The following is a 16,806-nucleotide window of genomic DNA, read 5'->3' as shown; positions in this document are numbered from 1 at the left end:
CCATAGATCAAGAAAGCAGACATTCAAAATAGGGCAACACAACTTCTAACATTTGAGACTGAGTTACTGCCAGTGCATTTATAGCTATATATTTTGTACTTCATTTATATGCCACTTATTGCACACACCTCTCCACTAGCATTGAGGAGAATCACCCGCATATCATCTGCTGTTCCCCAGGATTTCTGTCCCTTCCACACCAACTCAACTGGAGGACGTTGGGAATTATCAGAATTTGCAGCCCAGATCTAACACAAAGAAAGGTTATAGTAAAATTAAATAATGTTTCTTCAAGATTGATACTAAAAATTTACACTGCTGTTGAAATGCATAATTCTGACAAATGTAAAAATTGTAACAGAATCCATTGGATTCCCTGCCCAACCAGTCAAGGACTTCACAAGATGACTGCAGATGGTCTGCGCTCACACTACACTTTTATCTATCTTCTTACACAAGTTCAAAAGTATCCATTTATGAGGTGGCTTAAAAGAAAGAGGTTAATTTGAATATGCGCCGGCTTAATGCACTCAGATAGGTTATCCAGATTAAAACAACCACTACAGCGGTAATGGAAACTGACTGTCATGTTAAGCTTATTGATTTCTCATGGTAGAAAATCTTGAAATTATATATTTTTTTCCTGAGACACTTGTTCTACTAATCACCCACTCTTTTCCCTCCACACCATCCAGACTTGGAAATATACCATAGTTCCTTCACTGTCACTGGGTCAAAATCCTGGAACTCCCTCTCTAACAGCACGGTGGATGTACCTACACCACATGGACTGCAATGGTTCAAGGCGGCAGCTCGCCACCACCTTCTCAAGGGCAACTAGGAATGTTAGCCCAGCCAGCGAAGCCCACATCTCATGAATGAAACAAACACACCATGCACCCCATCCCAATTTTCCTTATGACTGTCTTACAGTCTCAAGTTGGCTCTTTCCCTCACACTTAGATCAAAAGCAACAAACATCACAATATAAAAAGAGAGAGAAGAGTAAATTTAAGTAATTGTAGACCAGCAAGTTTAGTTGGAGAATAGGTAGAACCCATTATTCTAGCAGAGTAAGCAAGTACTTAGAAAAGTACAAGCTCAGTGTGAGAGCATGGTTTTGGGAAAACTGATATCTAACTAACCCAAGAGCATTTATGGAACTGAGAGTAGGATCAATTTTTGGTATTTGCAAAAATTTTCAGCTGACATTTGATATGGCTCCATTTGGTTATTAATAGATGACATTATGGCATTTGAAACCACATGACATGGACAGAAAGAAGGTTAAGTAGATATCAATGAGGCACTCTAGAATTAGTAGCAAGTAAAAAGTGATGGCTCTGAGAGACTGGTGGACAGACTCATTATAAGTTACCTAGATTTAGGATTAGAGAGGAGAATATCCACATTGCAGAATTTTTTTTAGCAAGGAGGTACAAAAAGGAACTTCAAAGAGAGAGTAGAATGTTACAAAATAGATTAAGCAGATTCATGGTTGATGCAGAATGAGGCAGTGCATTCGAGGATAAGGATGACATGGGATTACAATTGAAACGATAAAGTGCTAGGATATAAAGCAAACGAAAGGGATGGTGAACTGCAGAAGATAAAACAAAATATCGTTAGTTATATCAAGCAATGCTTGGGGTATTAGGTTCAATTTTGAGCACCCTCTCTTAGAAAAATTGCACTCCCCTTGTAGGGAGTTTAATGACCAACCATGGAGGAGGATACCTGGGATGAAAGTACTTAACTGTGAGATTGCATAAGGTGACTAGTTTAACCAGTGACCTGATGACAGTGCTTAAAATAATGAAGAGTGCTGCCTGGGCAGATTGGAAACAATCCAAAATAATAATTTTGTTTAAATTAGAACTATGTCAATTAAAAGCAAATTCCCCGGAAAAATTCCGACACTACAGATAAAGTGAATTGCACTCCAGAAGTCAGGGAACCTTTTGGAGGTGTCTAAACAGGGAGATTGCTCTTATTTTCCAACTAATTATCAATGCAAGATATGAAAATGAGCAAGCAGTTGAAAGTAAAATGTCATCTGCCAAGGTGAACAAAATGCAGAGATGTAATTAGCTCAACAGCCACCGCTAGGTTACTGAGTTCTCCGTTTGTTGACAAAATTTCCCTTACTTTCCACCTCCTGGTTTCACCAAATGCCTCTGACTGGCTCTAATTATTTTTATTTAGAGTTCCGTCTTGGGGTATGCAGGAAGATGGTTTACAACATGCACCAAATAAGAGATAAATACTGGGATTGTGCAGCAATAAGCTGTCCAGAATTCACAAGAACACATGCAGACAGGAAAGTGGAGGCTAGGGCTTATGCCTGGAATGGGCAAAGGACTTAATGACAGGAGAAAGTGTATGGGTTATTGGCACAAAACATGGGAGTATAACAAGCAGAGGAGCCTCAGCACATTTTATGGTGGTAGCTGCAGATGGTGATGGGGCACTTATGAATGAGAGTAATTTGATGGAGCCTGAGCCTAGACAGAGAACAAGGAGACGCTGAAAGTATTTTCCGGGCTGGGTAGAAAAGTTCATACATCTTGCACAAGCACAGAGACCTCAGAAGGGGTTTTGAAGTACACTAACCTTGCACATGCATGGTAAGGCTTAAATGCAAAAGGATGCAGCATTGAGAATGGAGTGATGTACAAAGAAGAGAGGCATATGCAGTGAAAAATTGTTGAAAGGCATTTGGAACATTAAAGTTTAATGCATTTTAAGTGGATTACCTTGAATTTACATTAAAAAGCTTATTTTTAAAAAGGGACATATATTGGAATAGGTGCAAACTTAAAGGAGTTTAAAAGGAGGTTAAATTATTTCACTGGCTTGATTGGTCCATTATAGCTTATGACTGGCTGCTTAATAAGTAGGATATTTTTTAATTAAGGAATATAGGGGGTTAAGTAGGGTAGCCCCAGGAAATGGGGATCGTGATGCATGATAAACTTATCTGCTGATTGCATGCAGGCAGCATACCAACTTCATGCTGCCTGTTCATTTGAACGATCTCTGCATCCATCCAGCATTAACTATGCTGCTCATTGGCTGGACACATCAGCAGACGGCCACCACGTAGGGTGCCTAGCATCACGTAAAGCCAGCCTGCACCTCTTCAGGGGTTATTGTGACTGCGGCTGATGCTAGGAACGTGGTTGAAGAGAATCTGATTGGGAAGAGATCGAGGAATAGTACAGCAGGCGAGAGCGTGCTGGCTCCAAGGTTTTCGGATGCTGCACTGGAGGTGCACGTGGAGGAGGTGGAACAATATCCTGTACACACCAGGGGTTGGTGGGGGGAGGAGAGAGAGGGGGGGACACAAGATCAAAAGACAGTAGGAGCAGATAGTCAATGCTGTCATACGAATGGTCAAGGTCACTGAATGGACCTTCAAATACCACATCCTACCAATGCAACAGTAGCCTCACGTGGCTACTCAATTCACCACATTCTCCATCACACAATTACCAATAATCTCTATCAAAGAGGCCGCGTAGCCAACATTCATAGCTTCACTTCACTCATACACTTCAAATTGCTACAAGCCTGACACCCAAGAGATTCAGCTTGAACAACCTGTCGGCTATTTAACGATGACAGCCACACCAGCCAATCAAGATGGCACACTTCCCTCTGTTGTGCAGGGCATGGAGGCACACAGTCGGAAACAGCAGCAGTTAACCAGTGGGGGACAGGCATGGCTACATGTCCTAACCCCCATGGAGACAGTGATGCTGGTCATTATTTGGAGGCTCAATGCTAAGGCCGTGTCAAAAGGAAGAACTGAAACCATCAAAGATCATGGCAGCCTCATACCTAATCCTTCTTCTCGCATCCTATTCCACCTTATCCCACAATCTCGGATTTGAGTGATGCAAGATGATGTAAGCATGCATCTGTTTCCTCCCCTCCTCCCTGCAGCCTACATGTTGGCCCTTTGCTGATGTGTCTAGCCAACGAGCAGCATAGTTAATGCTGGATGGATGCAGAGATCATTCAGATACTTTAAAAATACAACCAGGCCAAGCAGCAAGAAGACAGTGCTGAAGGCCCTGAACACTCATTTGATTTTACATTCACCGTCACTAGGTCAGATCCTGACATGGTGCTTTTCTTAGGAGGATGGAACCAGGATCCTATGGGGAGACCCATGCATGAGTGTGCTGCAGGCAAGGCAGAGTAAAGACAGTGCAGGTGTCAGCTCACTGGAGGGAGGGGTCACGTAAGTTCCATTGTAGAGGAGTCAGATAAGAAACAGAAGTAGTTGGCCATTTGATCCCTTGAACCAGCTGTGCCATTCAACCACATCTTATACCTCAATTCCACCTTCCCTCTATCCCTTCATTCCCTTTTACTCAAAAATCTATCCTGAATATACTCCATGACTAAACACCCACAACTCTCTGGGGCAGGGAATTCCAAAGATTCAAAACCCTCTGAATGAAGAAATTTCTTCTCATTGTAATCTTAAAATGAATGACTCCTTATACTGACAGAGTCTGTGTTCTAGATTCCCCAACAAGGGGAATCTTCTCAGCACCTACCCTGTCAAGCCATTAAAGAATTTTATGTTTCAATAAGACAACTTCTCCTTCTAAGCTCCAGGGAATCTAAGCCTTGAATGCACACTACCACCTCATAGGACAATCTCTTCATCCCAGAAACCACTCTAGTGAACCTTCACGGCACTCCCTCTTGAGAATATCTGTCCTTAGATAAGGAGACCAAAACTGAACACAATACTTCAGATGTGGCCTTGTATCATTGTAGTAAGACTTTTTGCCACTCTTCTACTCTTCCCTTGTAAACAAAGACTAACAAACCATTTGCCTTGCCAATTGCTCACTGTACCTGTACGTTAACTTTCTGCGATTCATGTACAAGCAGACGCCAACATCCCTCTAAATGCTATCATTTCCAAATCTCTCGTCATTCAAAAATGCATTTTTCCTACCAAAGTGGATCACTTCACCCTTTGCCACATTATATTCCACCCATCATGCTCATGCCCATTCACCCATCCTGTCTATAACCCTCTGCAGCCTGTGTCTACATCACCACTTACAAAGTTAGGTGGGAAGGTATCGGCAGCAAACTCAGATACATGACACTCATCCCCTCAAATCTGTATATAGCTGAGACCCCAGGTGCTGATCATTGCAGTAACCTGTTCCAGCCTGCCAACCCAAAAATATCCTGCTCATTCCTACTGTTTTCTGTCCATTAACCAATCCTGAATCCATGCTAATGCATCACCCCCAATCCAATGAGTTGCAAATTTGTGTAATGAAGATTGAGGACTTCACTGGGGCAGTTGACAGAAGAATGTTGATGGGACAGCACAACAAAATTCCTGGCACATATTGGGATGCTTGCCAGAAAGCCAGTGGTCAAAGTCAGTGGTATGGAAGAGTCCAGTACCAATTTGGCACAAGGCTCTGCGCAGAGCTCAGAGCCCATCCTTTTCAAAATGGAAGTGGTATTCAACTTCATTTGTACACTTGTGGAACCAACCATGAGGCTGCTTCTGAGGGCTGATATTGCAGCACCGGCAGAGACCACAAAATGTCTGAATGCTGCCTGGAAGCTCACTTTGAAGGTATGCAAGCTCAGATGGATAGCATCTGAGTGTCCACTTAGAAAATGCAAACGGGAAATCTGTCATGAAAACGTGTTCATAGGACATAGAAAAATCTGTAACATGTGAAGCATGATGATTCCTTATTATTAAATGGACTTTTGATCAATCACAGCATATTTACTCTAGTGCTGTCAAATGTTCAGCAGAAGGATGGGACTCCACCTATTTAGAGGGATTATCAACTACTTACTTGTTGGTAGCTTGGTGCCTGTAGATTAGTGTGCAAATGAGCATGCAGAGTGTCAGAGCAATCCCACAGTTTATCCTTCAGCAGATTACTTGGATTGCTGAGGCCCTTGGGGAGTGGCAGTGGCTCGATAGAGTATGAAACTAATTCCTTTTGGAAGGATGTGTTCACTCTCCCACTCTACCAGTGCCCTACTGTTCCCTGTCCAGTCTGCTGATGCCCATGCTAAGATTGGGCCGAGAAGGACTGCACTGAGTTGCACAAGTTTGTTCTCCAAGGCTATCTGCAGCCTCCCTCATTGAAAGTCAACCTTGCATCATCCATGCTGTAGCCACTGGGGTATAACTGTGTAGCAGCACTAGAATAGGAAAAGGGAAATGTAAGGCTGATACCAAGGGAACCACATGTTAATTAGTTGACTTTTTCATGAAATATGACATGATTTTGTTTATAAATTTGGTTTGAAATGTTTATGCGGTAGAGACCTTTATTTCTGCATTGTGGTCAAACTGACATTGTGATGGTCACTGACACAGGAAATCTGAGTTGTGGGACTTTTGGTGAATGGGGATTTTTGTTCCTGGTATCACATTCAGATGAGTTTATCACGGACGACCCAAGCAGAAAGACACCATCTAGGTTCCCTCCTCCCTTCCGCTTCCTCCCTCTTCCAGCAGCTTCTTCTATTCTGCAAACCCTCCATTTCATTCTGGTGCACTTTTTTCTGACTTCAAAGCTTCAGCGCAAGCCTAATGCTCCGAGACATGGGTGTACTTGCTTACTAGTGCACCCATGTCTCTGAGTAAGTGGCTTGCGCTGAAGTTTTAAAGTCAGAAAAAAATTCCTTCAGCACTTGCCACACCACCTGCTTCAGATTCCTGCAATTTGAAACTACAGAAAGCACGAAACACTTTTAGAATGGTAGCAGCCACAAGAAAATGAACCAAGCTACCAACAAGTAAGTAGTTGATAATCCCTCTAAATAGGTGGAGTCCCATCCTTCTGCTGAACATTTGACAGCACTAGAGTAAATATGCTGTGATTGATCAAAAGTCCATTTAATAATAAGGAATCATCATGCTTCACATGTTACAGATTTTTCTATGTCCTATGAACACGTTTTCATGACAGATTTCCCGTTTGCATTTTCTAAGTGGACACTCACTGCACAAGTGCCAATGCCTGTACCACATGTGCATGCGTTCCATGGATGCCATTTTGGAACTTTAAGGGCACTCGCTGCTACTAAAAAAATGGGTGCCAATAAGTCTAATTAATTCCCCTTGGTGTTTTGTCTTTGTAAAAAGGTAATAATTTTTAATGAAATGCCCACACGTTACAACCTTTTTTCCAGGCGCTACGAACACTTTATTCACATTGGACACTTGCTGGAAAAAAGCTAAGAAATAGGTAAATAGATTAATCATTTCCATATAAGTTCGGATGATAGTTGGAATCTTAGGAAAATTCATCAGTTATCCTGCCACCCACATTACTCATAGCATTCTCTGGACATGGATTTTCCATGTAGCCAAACAAGTAACTTCTCTTATGCTTCCATAAAAGTACATTGCGTGATGCTAAAAAATATATAATTTTTATTTAGTCCTATGTAAATGAAGAGGGGAAATGGGGGTTGTAAACTAAACTTTTCAATACAATTTTTTTTAATGTACAAAATAATAAATCTCTCATTTTCTAGTAGAAAAAAAGCTCTATCCATGCTTCTGCATGGATATTTTATAAAGAAATTACGACAGCTCTAGATAAATACTTACTGTTACAGTTTGCCTAGCTTTAAGTGTAAAACGTGCAGGAAATTTGAATGAAATCTGGGTCAAATCCTCAAATTGTCTTCTTATAGTCCATCCACTTAATAGCTGATCCTACAAGAATATGACAAAACTTGAAGGTTCAATATTAAATTAAGTAACAGTTTCTACCCAATATGGATTTTTTTTTGCACACAATTTTCAAAGAAAAAAAAAACCTTTCATTAAAACCAAGAATTTGGTTTAGTTTTTTTTTAAAAAATGAACTTAATTATGGCATGCATGCTACATTGTAACATAACATTTACATGTTACATGTAACAATGGGCTCTAATGACAATGCTCAAAAAATAGTTTATAGCACACCTTGTGTATTGTACCGGACAGCAGTGCTCAAGACACAACTCATAGGCCAAATCTAGCCTGCAAGCTCTTTTCACCCAAAATCCCAGTTCCGCTCCTGAATGAAGCGGCAGCTTTTTTGCAGGAATCTAGTTACGAGTTGTAAATATGGAGTCCTAATACAGGACTGGGAATCATTTTTTACAACACTTTACTCTTTCAAGATGAAATAGTAAAAGAAGCAGTAAAGCAGTCATTCAACTAATTGAGTCAGCACCGTCAGATGACAGAAAGCCAAGTAATTTGGTGGGAGGGAAAGATGGTAAGCGCCATTCATAGATCTTGCTACTTAAGATCAGTTCTTCAAGTGTAAGTCACCAATTGCTGCATACAACAGCATTTTTGGTGCGGTAAAATAAAGGCAACAAACTCTAGATGGGTCTTTACCTTATCAGAAATATTCTTTAATTTGACAAATTTTCCTTCATTGTCAATTTCTTCTAGAATAACCTTTCCTATGGAAAACACATGTTCATGTGTTTCACAATTGCAGCTGGCAATCTCGGCTTCAGACAATTTCCTCTTCTTTCCTCGGATTGAAGTGACACGACTTAAGGTGCGTGCCACACTACGTGAAGATGGACTGGGGGTCAAGTCAAGTCTGTAATATTGGACAATGTTGAAGGTGTTAATAAATATTTTATACTACATGTAGGTGTAGCAATTTCACTTTCTAATATCTCCATTGTGTATTTACAGGCAAAAGCTCACTAAAACAAAAACACATTACACAGTATGAATAACCTTCCTTACACCTCTGATACAGTAAGAATTTGTACACCCATTCTTTAATACCATAGGAATGATCACGCTCTTCAATTCCTGTTTTAAAGAATATTTTGGCACAGACCAAGACTATTCATCTATATTGGCTCCCCCACTGGACTCCAATCCCACTTGGCTGCACTTTCCACAGACCCTTGAATGATTGTCAACGTTGTCCTTATTCCCATTTAAATAGTATCACTGACTCAGCATCAACAGCCACTTGGGACAAATTATTCTATATTTTCAGCACTATTTGCATGGAAAATATCATTCCTACTCTCCCCTTTATGCTTTTAGTATCATTTCAAAAGTGATGATTGATTCACTGAATGAGCAGAATTACATACTTATTGAGTGTTTGCCATTTTTTGAATGATAGTCTTCCTACACTCCAGGAATCTGGCCATCATAGATTCATCTGAGGAAAAGTCTTTTATACCTCATGATATCACAAAGATTGCCCTTCTATTGACATCATAGCTCACTTCTATTATACACAAAGATTCGAGATTGCATGGCAGTTCAGTTCTTTTTGCTTTATAAAAAATACAAATTGGTCAAAATTCCCTAACCATAAATAACCAAAATAACAATATGACCCAAGAGATAGTTGGGTGGAATCGTGGTGAAGGATGTCATTATTTGAAGGAGGAAGATCCTATAATGGTACATAATTGCACTTCCTTTGCTATCCTAAATTGCCATTCTTTTAGAAATCCATCATCTATCATAGGACCCCCCCACCAAAAGACCAGATTTAGAGGAGTACAGGATGAGAAAAAATTTCCTTCAACTAATATTGGGAAGACAGATGCCAACTGTCTTCAGCCCTGTCACAATCTCTGTTCCCTTGTCACTGACTTCGCCCCCACTCCTTGATAAGTGTCTGGAGGTTGAATCAAACTACATAATCTTGGTATTCTATATAAACGCAGAGATGAGCTTCCTGCCACATCTACATCATCACCAATTTCATCTTCAAACAAAGCAGTCCATGACCAGAATTTACATTCTGTGGGTGGGCACACACCCGACCCAAATGGGCGTAAAATCGCACGAGATGACATCAGGCATGCATCCCGACGGCTCAGTGGGCATGCGCAGCAGTCAGAAGAGCGCCCACCAATATTATATGCAAAACACAATTCTTGAGGCTGGAAAAATTGGATCTTATATGCTGGGTTGGCTTGTACATTGTAATTTATGATGAACAAAGCTCATGTCTCAAGGAACCCACCTTTGTTCCTCTCCCTCCAGCATCTTCCTGTAGGCATTTATCTCCATGTCTAATGCCAGTTTCACACCAAGTAATTCTTCATAATCTTCCAGCTGGATCAGCATTTTCTCACGAATTTCAGCAACTTCTTGGTCCTTGTCTATTATCCGCTGTTGGCTAATGGCCTTCTCACGATCTAACACCGTCTCCAGGTCCTGAACTTTCGTTTGCAGGGCAGAAACCTGAGAACATCAGGAGAATAAAAGAGGCAAGGTTAAGAAAAAGTCAATTCAGAAAAAGAAAAACAGTTTTCTGCAAGCGAAAACCTCCTCTGAAACAAAGCTTCCATCCCGTGGTCATGCTTTGGGTAACCCAGCCCTCAATCTTTTTGAGACAAGAGCTTGTAGGAGCAAAATTTATTCCATCTAGGGTCTTTTTTAAAAAAAAATCAATTTGGGAAACAGTCTGGAGATAATGCAGATAAAAAAAGCTCTTTCATGAGTGTGAAAGAATCAAGCATTGCTTCTGAAATGTAAAGAAGTACATTTTTCAATAATTTAAAAATCCAATTATATATTAACTCCACCCCCTTTAATAGATAATCAGAAATTAAATGCAATTTTATTTTCCCACTACCATCAAGTCACAGACAAATTAACAGAGGATGTGACTTAAACTAGGCCTTAAACCCCAGCATGACTGGCACCCTACAATAGAGAGTGAATGTGAAGAGTGAGTTTTCCTATCGTTACTGGTTATTTGTTACACACTGGCTGCTATTCCTTAGTGAGTGAATTGAGGAAATCAGCTTGCTATTTTTTATGATGCTACTGGTGATAACCTCGATGTACTCTGTTAGTGCAGTCTCTGCACAGGATCACCCTACCTACCATATCTGAGGCACAATGACATCTACCACCCAACCAATAATCACCAAGCTAAAAAATAAAAACAAAAAAACTGCGGATGCTGGAAATCCAAAACAAAAACAGAATTACCTGGAAAAACTCAGCAGGTCTGGCAGCATCGGCAGAGAAGAAAAGAGTTGACGTTTCGAGTCCTCATGACCCTTCAACAGAACAATCACCAAGCTGTTGTGCATCACCCACCCAAAGCACTGATAAATCGGACAAGGTTGGTGAGAGTGTTAGGCAAAAAAAATACACGACAGGTGGGTGGTTGATTGAGGTGATGCATTAAAAAAATGCTTCCATTGGTTTTTTTTGCGGCTCCCTTGAAACCTTCATATGAACCATTAGAAAGCTGTGGCTCCTGGTTGAGAACCCCTGTACTATATCATCCAACTTCTTACACTACACTTAAAGAACTCAAATATAATAATACATGGCAGTCAATGTTAATTAATATCCAAAGGGAATTAGAACCTCTTCTCATAATAACCACAAGGATTGGGAACCAGACGATACAGATTTAAGGCAACTGGCGAAAGACTCAAGGGCATGCAAAGAAATAAAATTTAAGCAACAAATAATGAACTAGAATGCACTGCCCTAAAGGGTCACCAGAAGCAAGTTGAATAGTAACTGTCATAAAAGGGAATTGACTATATGTTTGTAAAGAAGAGAAATTTGCAGGGATATGGGGAAGCACAGGGAACTGAGCGAGACTAATTGGATAGTTCTTACCAAAAAGCTGTTACAGGGCACAATGGATCAAATAGCTTTCTTCCGTGCTACATGATTCCGTAGTTGCAATTTACACGTAAAATCCCATCTCACACCACCCTCCGCAACTTCCACCTCACGAGGTCGCTTGATAACTTCGAATAAATTCTATGGAATAAATTGAGGTTTTACCCGATTGCGACATTGCTGAAGCTGAGACGTTAGGGTGTCCGTCCTCATTCTTGCTGCCACCACTTCTTCCTTTGCGGCATTAGCGAAATCGTTGTTCTTTGCAGCAGCCAGCTGGGCACTCTCAAGCTGTTGTACATGAAGAGAGAGAGAGAGAGAGATCCTCAGAGTAGATGAGCTAATGATATCTCCACCCACCCCACCCCCCGCACCAACCCGAAGTGATTCATCAATTTCTCAAATTCAAAAACCAGTTTCCAGCATAGCTATCGCCAGATTTATGCAGATCCTACAAAGACCATTTAATGAAGAAGACTTTTCCTTTCATGGGAAGCAAATGAATTGCTGGTTGTGAATTGTGAGAGATTACAAAAGTTATCGGTTTCTAAAGTGGCACAGTTCTAACAATTTACATTCCCGAGGTCATGAAAGACACTATGTAAACGCTTGTCTCTTTTTAAAAAGATAGTGGAATCGCTGCTTCAGCTTCTAAGCTGTAACTCAGTTGGTAGCACCCTCATCTTAGAGACTCAAGTCTGTGTGTTCAAGTCCCACTCCAGAATTTGAACACAAAAATCAGGCTCTCACTCCAGTGCAGCACTGAGGGAGTGCTGCACTGTCAGAGGTGTCATTTTTCAGATGAGACATTAAACCAAGGCCTAATTTATCCTGAGTGGACGTAAAATATGTCATGATCCCAGATGATGTTCATACTGGACAAGTCAGATACCAGAGTAAAACTTGGCTTGATAGATCCTAATTTTTTTCTTTTAGAAACCATGGAGGAAAGTTAATTAACAAATTCATAGGAGTTTGATGAATTTTTAACACAAAAAAAAAATATTTATTGAGATAAGAAAAATAAACTATATTATTACACCAGGCAAAAAGGTTAGAAAGAAATCAATACAAACACAAGATGATGATTCAATTTCCCATATTCCTTTAGGCAGTGATTTCTTTACAGACACAAACCAATGAAGAGTTACCATTAGCTTGATACACCGGCTCCTTGCTTGGGACCAGCACACATGCAAACAGTTTTCTTCCAAAGAATGATGCTTCTCACCCGGCTCTTATCTGTCCCCAGACACCCAAAAATAACCACACTTTAAACTCACCGTTTCAGTAGCAACACCACTAAACTGATCACGTTACTGAGCCCTGTAACTGACTATTCAGTTAAGGACTGTCCCACTAGCCTTATACTTTTCTCTTCAGAGAACGGAAAAATCCCTGTCTTCACTGACATGAACTCTTCATGGTCTATGTGGCTGTCTCTGTCACTTGACCACTGTTGCTTGGCAACAAACCAGTTTTTTCCCCCCCCAAAATCACTAAACTTCTAACCACTTTTTAGTCCATCGCTTTCACATCAGGGATTGTAAAAATGTGTGTATATATTTTGAGTTCCTCCCTCCCATCACCCGCACCCAGCCTCTGTTCCAACATGGAACGAGGTATGAAAATCTGGGCCCAGGTAGCATTCTGATGAATCTACACAGCACCCCTCCAAATCCAATATAGTCTTCCTAAGGTGTGGTGCCACAACTGAACACATACTCCTAATGAGGTCTAACCTGAGCTTTATATAAACGTAGCATAACTCAATGTCCACCCCACTGTATAACAGCTGCCGTGAGAAAAGGGCAAACACTCCATTAGCTTTTCAAAATTACTTTTTGTACCTGCTCACTAGTTTCTAGTGATTTTTGAACCAGGAGCCCTAAATCTCTCTGCTCCTCATAGTTCCTGGATTTTTACTGTTTAGAAAATACTTTCGCTTTGGGCCTAAGAAAGATAAATTATGTATCAATACTGAGCCAAATATAAAAGCAAAACACTGTACGTGCTATAAATCTAATATAAAATGCTGGAAATACTCAGCAGGTCTGGCATCTTTGGAGAGAGAAAAACAGCCTTAATACTGGAGGTTGTCAATCTCTCATTAGGACAATATACACTGAGCACCGGCCTGACATTCACATAGACAAACTGTGAGCACTCTGTTTGCTGTTAATAGAGTCTCCATTGTACAATTCATTTTCTTTCACTATAGCTACGCCCCAAAGTGATTTGTCCATTGTGTGTACATATGTTGATTACCATGTAAAGTAGAAACATATATCACTGCTTGAGAGTTCTCAGAGCTGTAGAATCAGAGGACATGACCTGCCTGTAGAGGAGGGTAAATTAAACACTAATTTTCAGAAACATTATTTCAGTGAGTGAGTACTAAATCTAGAGTCTCTAGGAAGATAATGGTTGATTTTGCCACAGAGGCAGAGGTGGGTTAGAAAGCTGACGAGCTGGAAAATTCGTGATGTCTCCAGCTCTGTGTCACTTTTCTGAAGGAGGCTTCTTGGGAAAGATAGCCATCCGCTCAGCAGCAGCCCGCAGCAACGTTAGGCCATTGGCCCCACCAAGAGAGGGGAGTATTGCCGAGGCAGGCAGGTGAGCACGAGGGCACCTCAGAGCGGAGCTGCCTCACTTACCTGCAAGGAAGTGGTAAACACAGGAGGCCTGAAGCTGGTGCAGCCATCGGGTTAAAGGGGAAACCACTCCGTAGGCAGAATCTCAGGCAGGATGCAGCCTTTCATCCACCTAGGCGGAGCCTCGGACTCCCTGGCCTACTGTTGGGAGGCTACCTCAATAGAGCTGGCAGCCTCTGCACACATTGGATGCCTCTCCAATGTCAGTAAAATACTGCCATCCAATGCCCCCTAAGCGGGGCTCCAATTGCCCCAATTGGCTAACCACCTCCACAGGCGGCCAGCTGGCCTGGCTTCCAGCCCATACCAAGTAAGTCTGCCAGAATGCATCATGGAGCCATCCCAACATGGCTCCCTCCCCACCTCCAAAACCATTTCCAAGGGGATAGAGAAATTCAGCCCTAGGACTACAGAGACCAATACCAGTAAAAAAATATATAAATAATAATAAAAACAGAAAATGCTGGAAATACTCAGCAGGTCCCAGAGCATCTATGGAGAGAGAAATGGAATTAATGGGCTCGATTTTCCCTATGGGGGGGGGGCGATAGAGAGATTTTGGGATTGTTTCTGGGGCCGAGAGCTGCCCAGGGTGGGGGAGGGGAGGAGAAACCAGTCACTCATTTTGATTTTCATCAAGCCATCCCCTTAATTTGCATGGAGTCACGTTCCCTATCCAAGGAAGGATGGCAGGATGCTCTTGAAGCAGAAGGACCAATCAAAAGCCTTGCCGCTGGAGAGCAGCATCAAGCTATGATGACAGGTTAAGTAGCAGAAGCAACACTTCAACATGGAGGTGCCCTCTCACCAACATTTTAAAAAATTTAACTTAGAAATGGCTCTTGCAGCCAGGGGATGAGGGTGAACCCTTCTACAGTGGAAACTGTAGCTGATCGCGCACCCAGACAGGCACACATGACCTCCAGGCCTCACCATTGTGGAATTAGAAGTTGACTGGAAAATTCTTTTAAATTTAACAAGACTCTTAGTGAGCTTACCAGCTACACGGGGGTTGGTAGCCTTGCCCATCCCAAACCCACCTCCCTCCAAAATAACCAGCACTGGGAATGGTATTAGGAAACTGGCCTGCCAACCTGTGCCAGTTTTCAGGTCCCTGACCACCTCCACTCTCGCACCCACCCAAAGGCGCCCAAAAATTTAGCCCAAAGTTCCACATCTGCAACCTTTAATCAAAAGTAGGAAAAACAGGAAATGTAATGGGTTTTGAGAAAGTGAAAAGGGTGGACAAGAGAACAGAAAAGGAGGGTTTGTGATATAGTGGAGGGCAGAAGGGATTAAATGACAAAAGGGTTCATGGTGTTAGGCCAAAGGGATTGGTAATGAGACAAGTAAAGAAGTGTTAGCTCTATACCTAATTCCACAGGTGCTGTCAGACCTGCTGAGCATTTCCAGCATTTTGCTTTTTTAATTTTTTTCCCCCCCAAGGAATGTGAGCATCATTGTTTAGGCCAGCATTTCTGGCCCATCCCTAGTTGCCATTGAAAGGTGGTAGTGAGCTGCCTTCTTGAACTGCTGCAGTCCATGTAGTGTAGGTACACCCACATTGCTGTTAGGAAGGGAGTTCCAGGATTTTGATCCAGCAACAGTGAAGGAATGGTGATATATTTCCAAGTCAGGATGGCGAGTGGCTTGGAGGGGTGTTTTTATGCGTCTGCTGCTTTTGTCCTTCTAGATTATGGTGGTTGTGGGTTTGGAAGGTGATGTCGAGGGAGCCTTGGTGAGTTCCTTAAGTGTATCTTGTAGATCTTATTGCTGCCACTGTGTGTCAGCGGTGGAGCGAGTGGATGTTTGTGGATGGGGTGCCAATTGGGCTGCCTTGGCCTAGATGGTGTCAAGCTTATTGTGTTGTTGGAGCTGCATTCATCCAGGGAAGTGGAAAGTATTCCAACACACTAACTTGTGCCTTGTAGGCAGCCTTTGGTGAGTTACTCACCACAGGATTCCTAGTCTCTGATCTGCACTTGTAGCCACAGGATTTATGTGGCTGGCCCCAGTTCAGTTTCTGATCAATGGTAACCCCCAGGATGTTGATAGTGGGGGATTTACCGATGGTAATGCCATTGAATGACAATGGTTGATGGTTAGATTCTCTCTTGGAGATGGTCATTGCCTGACACTTGTGTGGCACAAATGTTACTTGCCACTTGTCAGCCCAGGCCTGGATATTGTTCAGGTCTCACTGCATTTGGACATGGACTGCTTCAGTCTCTGAGGAGTTGCAAGTGGTGCCGAACAATCATCAGTGAACATCCCCCCACTTCTGACCTTATGATGGAAGGAAGGTTATTAATGAAGCAGCTGAAGATGGTTGGGCCTAGGATATTATCCTGAGGAACTCCTGCAGTGACATCCTGGAATGGAGATGATTGACCTCCATCAACCACAACCATCTTCTTTTGTGCTGGGTAGGACTCCAACCAGTGGATTGATTCCCTGATTCCCAATGACTCCAGTTCTCCTTGATGC

General features: G+C 41.9%; 1 protein-coding gene across 1 annotated transcript in view; it reads right to left on the bottom strand.

Moving 5' to 3' along the window:
* The window catches only part of LOC121269775 (lamin-L(III)-like), a 72,487-nt gene that overhangs the window by 20,893 nt on the left and 34,788 nt on the right, over positions 1–16,806 (bottom strand). The window contains exons 5-9 of the mRNA XM_041174684.1: positions 11,831–11,956; positions 10,035–10,255; positions 8,417–8,630; positions 7,634–7,741; positions 129–248 (exon numbers count right to left, since the gene is read on the bottom strand). Of these exons, the coding sequence (XP_041030618.1) occupies positions 129–248; positions 7,634–7,741; positions 8,417–8,630; positions 10,035–10,255; positions 11,831–11,956 (789 nt within the window). The remainder of the gene's footprint in view (positions 1–128; positions 249–7,633; positions 7,742–8,416; positions 8,631–10,034; positions 10,256–11,830; positions 11,957–16,806) is intronic.

The sequence above is a fragment of the Carcharodon carcharias genome, chromosome 26 (assembly GCF_017639515.1).
Source record: "Carcharodon carcharias isolate sCarCar2 chromosome 26, sCarCar2.pri, whole genome shotgun sequence".
Lineage (NCBI taxonomy): Eukaryota > Metazoa > Chordata > Chondrichthyes > Lamniformes > Lamnidae > Carcharodon > Carcharodon carcharias.
This window is presented reverse-complemented; position numbering and strand designations above follow the sequence as displayed.